Source organism: Onychomys torridus, chromosome 13 (assembly GCF_903995425.1).
Source record: "Onychomys torridus chromosome 13, mOncTor1.1, whole genome shotgun sequence".
Classification (NCBI taxonomy): Eukaryota; Metazoa; Chordata; class Mammalia; order Rodentia; family Cricetidae; genus Onychomys; species Onychomys torridus.
Window position 1 is genome coordinate 60726890 of NC_050455.1, and position 12241 is coordinate 60739130.

Below are 12241 nucleotides of genomic sequence, written 5' to 3' on the forward strand. Positions count from 1 at the left end.
AAAGATGATTCCAGAAAACATAAACAATTTAGAGCTAAAATTATTTAACCTTCTTCTAGACCTTAGAAAAGGCAGTGTCTTTGCAAAGGGAAAACAAGAACCCTGGCTCAATGGCACAGGTGTCAAGAAGAATATTTAGAACAGCATTATTTAAGATGAATTACAAAGTAAATTTCCAACAGCAAAAACTGTTGTGTTGCAGAAATGTTTCCCAGGAGAAGTAGTCAACAAACTATCCCTTGAGATGTTTCAAACCAAGGAGAAAATAACTAGAAATTGTCCTGCAGGGAACAGCTCTGCCCAGACTTTAGACATGAAAGGGAAAGCTTTGCAGATTTTCTCTTTAATTTATATTCTACTGAGATCCCAAGAGGCTAAGCAAAGACATGGGAACAATGGGTGGAGGACTCTCAATGCAAAGGCTTGCTTAGATGTCTCAGCCTTGGCTCACATCTCTGAGTCAGCACAGAAGACAACCCACTAGAGAGGCCACTTCCAGCATACCCAAATGAGGTATTTAATCCAAAGACCTTTGTTAGCCTGCCTGATGAGACTAAGTGGAATAAATTAAGAACCTATATAAAACTTGGTGGCATATATTTCTTCAAGCACAGGCTGTCTGAATCCCATAATCTTATACATTGTAAATTTGACAATGATTTTTGGCCTTTACAATTTTATTATATTTGAAACATATTCAAGGTCAAATGTCCTGATTAGGATACATATTTCACTAAGATTTGGTATCTACCATTAAGACTGTAATTCAATCTTCCTTTGGTTACATTAGATTCAGGAGAGTCCTAATGTGCCTGAAATTAAGCCTACCTAGTGCCTCAGAACTCTGTTTCCCTATAAACTGCTGTCTATACAGACATCATGAACAGGGTAAGTAAAGAAACAACAACAAAAAGGGTTTCTCATTACAATAAATAATCTTAAAGTGACTAAGACCATCTTTTTCTAGATGAATTTAATGTGCATTTTGGGAAAGTGCTTAACAAGTGCCTGGGGTAAGATAAACTTGATGTAACATAAGGTAACAACTTCCCCAAAGTTAGACTACTGATGACATCTATGTCTAAAATCAAAAGTTTGATTAGTAAGGAGAGCAGAATAACCACCAATAAAATGACTAAAATAAAATGGATGTTCAGTTGGAGAAACAGAATCATAGAAGTCTCTTGCTGCAACCACAAATGGCCAACCAATTTATGAGAAAAAAATGTGCAGTTTTATTAGCAATCAGGGAAATGCAAATTAAACTCATAATGAGATGTTAATTCACATCCACCAGATGAAGGCAAATTAAGCAAATGAAAATACCAAGTGTTGGTGGAGGCAGGAAACAAAGAAAATTTTCATATGTTTCCTGCTGTGGAGCTATAATAAGTGTTGATATGCCATGGCCATTTAGTATAAAACTGTCCTTTACATTACTCAGAACTTCTATAGCTACTTGGACAACTGGAAACAGTGACTAATTTTTACTGAATAATGTCTAGAAAGATGCTTAAATCATAAAGACAGGCAACAGAAAAATTGGAGTTCAAAAAGTCTATCAACAATAGCTTAGGTAAGTTATAACCAACTGATGTCATGGAATACTACACAGTAGAGTGATGAGTGAAGCCATATTCACATATACAGGAATCTTAGATACTTAATGTTTATCCATAAGGCAAATCAGAAAAAAAAATTACATTGTGTTAAAGAAATATGTATTTGTGGCAATGTTACAAAGTACAAGGATTAATTAACACAAAAAAAACCCAAAAGCTGTCAATGGGTAAATGTCTTTTTTAATTATTGTTATTATCTTTAGTATTATTATTAATTATACCAGATACTACATGTATATGCAGTTCATAATGTAAGTAAATTACAAGATGTTGAAGCTAGGAATTCACTAGCATTGCTCTAGTCCACACCTTCATTAACAAAGAAAATTATGTTTCATGAAGAACAAATGGCATCCAAATTAATATATCAGATTTCAGAAACACCACAAACCCATTAATTAAATAAATTAGGGCTCTTTCCTTTAACAAGGGACTCAGGCCCCCAATTTAGAGTCTCCTTTCTTGAATGAAAGACAGTCTCCATAAAATTGAGTAAAATAAAATAGAAAACAAGGACAGGGAAGAGTTTCAACTGGAAATAACACTGTAAAGAAAAGATGCTTTTTGAATCCAGAATCTTTTTTTTTAAATATGTAACAACTAGAAACTTGTGTCCTAAATTTTAGGAAAAAGCAACGCTCTACAGTTTTTCAGAAACAATTCCTATAATGTAAAAACTGTATCATAGTGATGACTTGAATATATGACAAACAGATTAAATCATGTTCAATATCTTAAAAGGCAATTGAGTGGATAATTTTTTCTAAAATTCTATTGGTGAAGTCTAAAAATATTGAGCATTAACAAAAAACTCCACCTATTAAAGCAAATGGTATAAATTAGTAATATTTATATCACATCTGATTATTTTATACTCCTATGAAAATATAATAGATTTAAGAACATTTTAGATAACCTAGTATAAAATTATATTGATAAACTTTATTAGATCACAAATCAATGAGGTGATATTTTTATTGAAAAACATTATAAAGAAGCCGGGCGGTGGTGGTGCACACCTGTAATCCCAGCACTCTGGAGGCAGAGCCAGGTGGATCTCTGTGAGTTCAAGGCCAACCTTGGCTACCAAGTGAGTTCCAGGAAAGGCGCAAAGCTACACAGAGAAACCCTGTCTGGAAAAACAAAAACAAACAAACAAACAAAAACATTATAAAGAATCAGCTAGTTCAACAAAACATGTTTGCCCTAGACAGTCTGAAGAATTGCTTTCTTTTAAGACCCATGGGCAAAAGAAAATTTTTGTGGAATATTAGTTTATGTAATTTATAATTACATATATATATATAATTATGTATTTACAATACATGTAAATAATAATTACATAAATAATAGTAGTATGTAAAGATGTGTTGCTGTTTTAACTTGCCTGCCTAAGGCACCTGATTGCTCTAATAAAAAGCTGAATAGCCAATAATGAGGGAGGAAGTATAGGTGGAACTTCTGGGCAGGGAGAGTAAGTTGTAGGAGGAATTTAGGCTCCAAGAAGAAAGAAAAGGAGATGACAGGGAGATACTTGGGATCATCCAGCCAGACACAGAGGAAGCAGCAAAGCAGGACATACAGAATAAAAGATAAAAAGTCCTGAGGCAAAACATAGATGAATAGAAACAGATTAAATTATGTTAAAAGAGCAAGTGGGGCGAGTCTAAGCTAAGGCCTAGCATTCATAATTAATAATAAGTCTCTGTGGTTTATTTGGGAGCTGGCTGGTGGCCTAAGGAAAATGCCAACTGCAAAAAACAAAGAAGAAACTTCTAAATTGCAACAAATGCCTAGGAAATGATATATAAAAGGTAGCCAGCAGAAGCTCCAACTCCAGTTATGGTGGTGCATGCTGGTAAGATATACTGAAGGAAAGGAGGCAGAGGCAGGAGGATCATAAATTTGAGGCCAGCCTAGCCTACACGTTTAGCCCCAACCCTAATAAGAGAGCTGCCCCCCCACCACACACACACACACACACACACACACACACACATACACTTGAGAAAGCTAGCCCAGCCACCACCATGGACCTGGGAGAGCTGGTTCTGCTCCTTGCCTGAGAGTTGTCTGATCATCCTGGACCTAGCAACTCAACTGCTACCCAGGCACATATCCATGGCTTGAAGTTGGCACACCCAAACATCTATCGCATCTATGATCTGCTGGAGTGTTTGAAGGGACCTGATAGCCACAGAATCTTCATGACTCAGCACAACAGTAAGATTGTAAGTAAGATTGGAGAGGAATGTCAGTGGAAGTCTAGTTTTGATGGTGTTCCAAAGCCAGAGGCCTCGAACCTGACTACAACTCATTGCACACTGAACATTTGCAAGTAATGCTGTTTGGACGAAAGGGTGTACTGCGTGATACACAGCGGCTCCCAAGTCCCTAACATGAATGAAGAAGTGATGGAAGACAGAGGATAGAAATGTTTTGTTTTCCTTTTTTATTATTGTTTACTTTTATCTTATTTTTATTCTTTTTTAATTTTCCTTTGGGGGGCACTACAAGAATAAGGGGCAGATATGGAGAGACTGGAAGAGGAGCAGGATTGGAGTGCATGATGTGAAATTCCCAAAGAATCAATAAAAAGCTATAGAATTTGGTTTTATGAAATTAAGCATATGTATATATACATACATACATACATACATACATGTGTGTGTGTGGATATATATAATTTTTAAAGTATAAATGAGTAATGGATATTGGGCTCCAGAAATTTAGCCAAAAAATTTCCTACTCAAGCCATGCCATAACAGTGTACTTGAGACATATGATCAATAAATATGAAATGATTTGTGTGATTCTGTGCCAGACTTTCCCCCCAAGAAATGAAAGCTGTGCACACTATGGTTGTTTAAAACTGTTCATAGAAGCAATATATACTCATATGACCATTGGCAAATCACCATCCATAATGAAAATAGAAGTGTGTTCAATCATACACATTATTACATATTTCTGAATCATACCATAGTACAAAGTTGGAACATTTCTGAACTATCAAGGAAAATATTTTTAGTTAAGAGTTGTGTTAAAGGGGATTTTTAAATGTCAGGCTAAATTTGTCGAAGAACTTTAGAGCTCTATAGTAATTTTGATCATCAATCAGCCAACCTTTCCCTTTTTATGTTAGCAGAGTGCTGAACCTGAGAAATGCACAGTGAGGGAGACGACACTCACGTGGGAGAAGTAAATATGTGCTATGAAATTGTGCTGCAATTTACCTGAGTGCTGTGATTATAAAGGTGCATAATAAATTGCATTTTATTTTATTAATTTATTTTTTGCTGTTGCTCACTTGGCATATGTAATGTGTAGTTTTGCCTTGTGATTTTTTTTTTTTTAATTGGTCTCCAGGGAAAACAATCCAATTGCTTATCCTTTCTCATCAGCAAGTTGAAGATTCACTTCATGAGGTCTTAATTTGAAGGGAAGTATGTTAAAAATATTGGGACAGGGCAATGTCATGGACATTACAAGGACAGTGAGAAATGCTCTGAACTCTAAAAAGAGAAAATATTGACAAAAATTAAAGTTCTGTACCTCAACCTAGTAACAACTTCGTGGCCAAATCATATGCCTAGGTTAGTGTCACCCATTACCCTGGAGGGCTCACTCCTTTCTCAATGTTTGTGAACTCTAGAATGCTGGTAGTTCTGGCTAGAAGGCCACAGGTAAGTCTGCTGGTCTAACAGTATCACTTAGCTCTTTTTGAGTACAGTTCATTCTTCACTGAAAGAAGCACTCAAAAAAATTTTTAAATTCATACTTAAGATAAATTCCCATGTCTTTCAAAGTGTAATACAACACCTTAAGTCGAATGCCTACAGAAAAAGGACTTGGTTTCTTAATGAAAAATGTTTTCCTGGGTTGCATCAGTAAGGGTGGTCTTGATGTCATATTATGTAGAGAGGACAACTTGAATTCTCTAGGGACAGCCAAGAGAGAAGCAAGCAGCCCATAGTAGGTCACTGAAAATTCCATGGGATTTTGTCCAAATATGGAATTTGGTGTGTTCTAACCCTGAATCAATGATATCCCAAGTCAGGACTCAATAAGGTCATGCATGAAACTCTCAATACTTTCTCTGTATTTTCATAATGACACAGAGATGGCAGAAAATGAAACATCATGTTTATATTGTATAAATTTTAAATGTGCATCCTGCTCCCCACTCTATTTCAGAGATTATGGTATTTTTCTATAATCCAATTACTTTTTATCAGTAATTAATCAAGCAACCTCAGTGGGTTTGTGTCATTATTCTTTTAACCCAAGCAACACTTAGGTTTTCTGAAATTTATGTATACAGTTCATCGAAAAGATGATCGATCAGTAGAGATAGGTGAAAATGTATCATTTGAGAAGATACTTTTCCGATTTAGTATGAGTTTCTGATGATAATCCAACCAGGTCTGTGGAAACTGGCCAGAGCTGGACCCAGGATAACACTATGCTCCTAGTGAAATCATGACTGTCCTTATTTATACACTTGAAGAAGAAGGCAGGGGGGGGGGGCTGTGGAAAGCAGCTCTCTGTGCAAGTGCCATTGTGTTTTAACTAAAGACAATAATTCATGACAACCATCTCCTTTATTAATTATCCTGATATAGAAAAAAGCCTTGAGGAAGAAGTCTCACATACATAGTTTAAGATGGTAAAATTCTCCAAAAAAACTGTAAGACTATTTGCTTGAAAAATATCATCTTAGGGCATTGTCTCTCATGGAAAGAGTCAATTCAGAAACTTCAACATTCTTTAAACATTCCGAGCCAGTGAAGACAAGCAGGGCCAGGATGACAGGACTTAAATCAGTCTGTGTGACAAGGATAGAGATCATGCTACATTATATGGCATTACTGTGTGTTGCTAGAAATTTATCAGGAACAATTCACATACATAGGCACAATTCTAGAACACTGATTTCATACAGTAGGAAGCATAAGCCAAGAAGAGAGAAACATTCTCATAAAAGATGTTTTTGAGATAACTGACCAGGATTCTCTTAGATAGTGTATCATTCCTTCATTCTGGAGACAAACAGGTAATAACAACAGCAACAAACTATCCCAGCTTTTCAAATGAACCACCTCCCCAACTCTAGATTCCTATTGGTTTAGACTAGATTCCAAGGGGAATTCTGCAGGGTTCCATTCAAGAACTAGATAGGATGAAAACTCATCCTCCTCAATGAACTAAGAAAGTCTGCAGAAAGGTTAACTTACCAGGGAATAAATGGAAGACACACACACACACACACACACACACACACACACACACACACACCACATACACACAGATGTTATAAATCTTTTCCCAGAAAAAGTGTCTATCAGCTCCTCACAGCAGCCTTGCTGTTAAGAGCATTAAAGCAAATGCACTGAGCCTAATATATTCACATATAACACATGTGCTGGCCATTTCACATGCTTCATAACTCAGAGGGCAGCTGCTGCTGGGTGGGAAATGGATACTGTGACAGGTCACTGGTGATTTATACTGCAGCACTCTCAGAACAGTGGAGGGCCTGCTTACCCAGGCAACCCCAGGCCCTGACATCCCCTTCCATAGCACAGCAAGCCCAGAAGGAGCACATGACCTACTTAATGTTGGCTGTTGGTGTGAAAAAGGGGCTAGATACATCCAATAGCAAGCCTGACTTCATTATGTCTAGAGTACATAAACTCTCACCAAATGTAACACAAACATACATTAATAATTAAATAATTAATAGTTAAGCCTCCTGTTTGATTCATTAACATCTGAAATTCCCATCTTGCCTAAAATCCTGGTGCTCTACCTGGTGCCTCTGCATATGGCTCACATCAAAAAAGGAAGAGGGCATCCTACCAGAGCAAACTAAAAAGGCGCTGTTTTCCTCTCAGCTTCAAGTTCTCACTCTACAGACACTATTCAGGGATGCCCTTTTTGTTGTGGCAAAATAATCTCATTCAAATCGACAAGTTCCACATTTTGCCTAGAAAGAGGGAAAGGACTGATGCTATTGTGCTAGTTTCCATAATCCTTTGTTACCAATCAACAAAGTCTTTAAAAAACCTTCTGCTGAGTGGAGATTTCAATGTCTGTGGACTAGACATTTGGCCTTATTAAGGGCACCTCCTACTGGTCCTGTCTTAGAGTGAACTATGCTTCTTCTCTGGCATGCTCCCAAAAATTGCTGCTAAGGAAAAGGGTAATATTCAGATAAATGAGCAAAGACTGGAGTGAGCTAAATTAGCAAGATCTTCACAGTGCACCACCCAGTTTCCTGGGACCTGCACAAGTCACATCACCTTCATTTACGAGTAGCACAAATGTACTTAGAAATGTAGGTAAGTTTAGAACAAAGATCAGCAAGCATTATCCACTGACATTTTCCTTACACATGTATATTTTTGTTTAGGTTCTTTTTTTTAAAAAAAAAAGCTTAGATTCATCTATGAAGAGAACATTTTGAGAAGGGGATTGAAGTAAAACAGCAACAAATACATGACTAACTATAAACAAAAAAAATGATAGGAAGGAGATATTTAACTAGGGATTAATAAAACTTATCTGGTATATCCACTTACCAGTCTGTACCGGGTAATAGTCATTTGGGAATGGCTTTAAAATTGTGTGACTGACAACATTGTCCATTTTTGCACACTTTACCGAATTCAATATTGTCAGCCAAGGCCTTCACTCCCTCTCTATTCTGTGGGCTCTCTGCTTAGCAGGGAACATTTCTGAACTTCCTTTTTTCTTTCCAGATGCTCCTAAAGTGCCAAAGAGAACACAAGCCAATCTTCTGAGCACAAGGAAGGTCCTGCTGCTCCGCTGGTGAGCATTTGCGGTTTAAGGAGAGGATTTTTAAAGGCACTTTTCACTACTACAAAGATAAACTACCCCCTACCTCTCCACACCTACCTCCCACCTTCAAAGGGAGTAATTACGGAGGACAAAGCTCTAGGAGAGAGGAGCCGGGGAGGAGGGGACCGCCCAAAGGGAGGAGGGAGGGCGGGTAGGTAACTGTGATCAGAGTGCCCGTAAGCGGGTAAGTGTGCGCATCATAGGAGTGCACACAGCAAACAGGCACACGCACACACACACACACACACATACATACACACACACACACGCATACACACACACACACACACACACACACACACACACACACACACACACACACACACACATGCTGTAGCTCAGGCTGCCTACAGAAGGATGAAACCCCAGCGTGTGTGCTCGCGTTAATCCTGCTGGCGTGTGGTGAAGCTGGCTTGGCTCTAGCTTCATGGCCTGAATCCCTTGCCACCGCGAAGCAATTCGCAACCCTTGGTTCTGCAGCGGGACCAGACAGCCGGAGTTTAGGACTCAAGGGAGGCTGGGGACTTGGCTGCCGTGATTTAATTTTATTCCCTGTTAATTTCCAAAGCACAGGTTGGGGCGCTCCTGTCCAACTCCTGGCCCCAGCCGGGGCGGTCTTCAGATCTGAGGAAAGGTCGATTCCAGAGGGATTTGCATGCTCACGCAGCAGCAGCTGTTCTGTCTTTCCCCAGCAGACTGGCTCTCTATAACCCAGTGTCCACCTACTTGTGGTGGCGTCCCACAAAACCGGTAAATCTTACCACTTTGCTCGTTTTATATTCCTTTGGCCACAGAAGCTCCAGCTCCGCATTAGGAGACTGCAGCATCCAGGGAGCAGCCTTCAGACTCTTCCTTCTCCTGCTTTAGCTCCATCTAGCCCCCCGGAACAGTTTTGCCATTTTTAATTAGAAACTACGCTTTCCAAGTGCCCGGGCCAAGAGGCCTATTTCCCAGAATATCAATCATTTGGAGTTTGGAAGTGTCTTGGAGGTATTTGGAGACTTAGCTAGCAAACAGCATTCACCACCATTAAAATTTCAAATACACATCCCTCCCAGTAGCTCTGCCCCTCTTTAGGTACGCACTGCTATGCACTCATCCAAAGTGCTCCAAACGCGTATCAGTTCTGTCCCTTTCTTGATTAGCAATCAGCAAGTACAAAAACCCAAACCCAGGGTCGCACGTATTCACACAAACATCCCTAGCAGCTACATCCCGCACTGACGTGCTCTAGGCTCCCTGGATGTCATCCTCCGCTTGCTCCTGTTCCCCCATCCACCTCCTCTTCCGAGATTTTTGAAGCTGAGGATACAACCCAGTTCCTTTCAACAGCATCCCTATCACTTTCACCAGCCCGTCCTACAAACCAACACAAGTATTTGCAAAATCAAAGATGCGAGAGAGAAGCACCGGACTGAAAAAAAACAAAAAAACAAAAAAACCGCGAAGGGATGCCCTCGACCCCACCAACATCCTCCTCCCCCAGGGGGAAAAAGTCTTCTGTCTTTTATCATCTGCGATGAAACGGTGGCCAGAGCAAGCAGCGAATATCTTATTTCTCTTACACTCTAATTCTACTCCCCTAATGAAACTGGAAAAGGAAAGGGGTAAGGGGTGGGGGAGCGTAGAGAAGAAAGGAACGGAGCTCTTACCACTGACTTGAAGATGCGCGCTGAGCAAGGAAGCTCCCAGGAGTACAAAAGCCAGCTTGGGTACCCAAACACATCCAAGACTATTCTCCATATTTCAGCCAACACCTTCGGGGCCGGGGGTCCTGGGCAGCGGTGGCACTCACACACATGCACTCACACACACGCATGCACACATGCACACACCCGCGCCGAGCCCCTTTGGCTTCTTCCTCCTCCTCCTCCTCGTCCTCTTCCTCCACCTCTTTCTCCACCTCCCCTGCGCCTCTTCTGCCTGCGAAGCCTTTTTCCTCGTCCAGGGACACAATCAGCAGCAAGAAGAGGCAGCAAAAAGTTCCATTCGGTCCAAGAGCTCCCGAACCCCGATAACACCTTGGATAACTAACTCAAGGAAACAGAGGGAGCAAGAGAAGGGGAGATAGCTCTCCGCTGGGCTTGTGAGGCATCAATGAACGGAATATCCAGGAGGGCTAGAGAGGAAACGAAAAGCAATCCCGTGGCTGGCCATGCGTTAGAACGTTGAAGCTGTTTCCTTGAGGTCGGCTGGATAAAGTTGGAGAGAAAAAATCCACGCCGGTGATGCTGTTCCTTTGGCTTCTCAGAGCTGGGGAACCGGGTAGGGGACAGAGGCGGGGGAGTGCCGGGCGGAGCGCTCTGCTCTCACTTGTTACTGGGGTGTCCGCCAGCGGTGTGTGAGCTGAGAGTTGGAACCTTACTATCCATTGATCCGGAGAGTGGAGGGTTGGAAGGGAAAATGTGGAGACCGGAGGGAAACGAACTGGATCAGGCAAAGAATCCACGCGATGGGGGGCGGGGGCCTAGAGAAGCTTAGGGGGGAAAAAAGAGCGGACCGAGGAAGCTTCCAGCAGCTGCGTTCGTTTGGTCTACATACATATCAATGCGCAGGGATGCCCTCTGTGGGCAAAGCGTGGGAAGTCACTTTTGTCAATGGAGCCAGCGAAAACCATGAGCATCAGGAGGCTTTGCAGCAATCATATTTGATCTTCTGCATTCAGGAAATTATTTTATGTGACTGTAAAACCTAGGCGGGTGTTTCAGATAGGGCAAGTGGCCAGGCTTTTACTTGCTTTCTTGTCTTCTGCATTATTTAAAAGAGAAATTTTCATTAGGGGAAAAACTAACTAATGCAACCCACTTCTAGAAGTGAAAAACGGAGACCCAGAAACACCCCGCACTGTAAGCAAACGCCAGATGGCCGTTTCCTGAGAGTAACCGGCATCTTTTCCATTGCTCATTTTATTTCATCCATGGTCACTCTTCCCCAGATGGGAGTCAGTTGTGTAGGTATTTAAAGTACTCACCATGTTCCGGGTGCCTCCCAGGAAACATGAGCCTGGGATTTATCATGACTCAATCTCCATTCTCGAGGGTCAAAGAGATTTTCATCATTTGGGAGAAAATAGTAAGTGGACAATTTTGAATTATTATAATAACTCTGCTGATCCATGTGACGAGAATGTATTCTCATCGCAGAGAATGAAATGCACTTCTCCAGTCCCTGGACAGGACATGAAGGAAGAGCATGTGTGAACACACACACACACACACACACACACACACACACACACACACAGTTGGTTACAGGAAATCTACACAGAGTAGAAGTTCAGAAAATTGCTTCAAGCCTAGGTATTCTGTATATCTTACCTTCTCTGCAAGACATCAAGCAGCCTCCACAGGAGAGACATCCTGTGCCTTTCATCTCTGCCTCCCACCTCATAGATGCTGGTGGACTTGTAAAATAGCTCTGCAATTTTGGTAAAACAATTAACTAACAAACAAATGGATTTACCAGGAAAATGACAAGAAGAAGACATTCTGAAAAATATTCAGCCCCACTTATCTCTCATTCTTCATCATACCATTTTATTTATTCCTCCCATTCCTCCCGACTCTTTCTTGTCACTCAAATTCACAATGTTGGGAAGGGATAAAGTGATTTACCTATAAGAGAAGAGTGAAAAAAAGAGAGATGAATACTATGGAATAAAGTCACCACCAGGAAAATACTAAAACCAGTCAAGGATTCTTCAGGTCCTTAGCCATGTTCATTCCTTTCTACTCAGAAAGTTAACATAAGTAGCA

At 40.6% G+C, this 12241-nt stretch overlaps 1 protein-coding gene across 2 annotated transcripts in view; it reads right to left on the bottom strand.

Annotated features, from left to right (window-relative positions):
* Dcc (DCC netrin 1 receptor) overlaps positions 1 to 10307 on the bottom strand; it is a 1150309-nt gene extending 1140002 nt beyond the window's left edge. For both annotated transcript variants that reach the window (XM_036204806.1, XM_036204805.1), the window contains exon 1: positions 10139 to 10307. In XM_036204806.1, the coding sequence (XP_036060699.1) occupies positions 10139 to 10229 (91 nt within the window). In that variant the 5' untranslated portion in view covers positions 10230 to 10307. The remainder of the gene's footprint in view (positions 1 to 10138) is intronic.
* Between the last annotated feature and the right edge of the window lie 1934 nt (positions 10308 to 12241).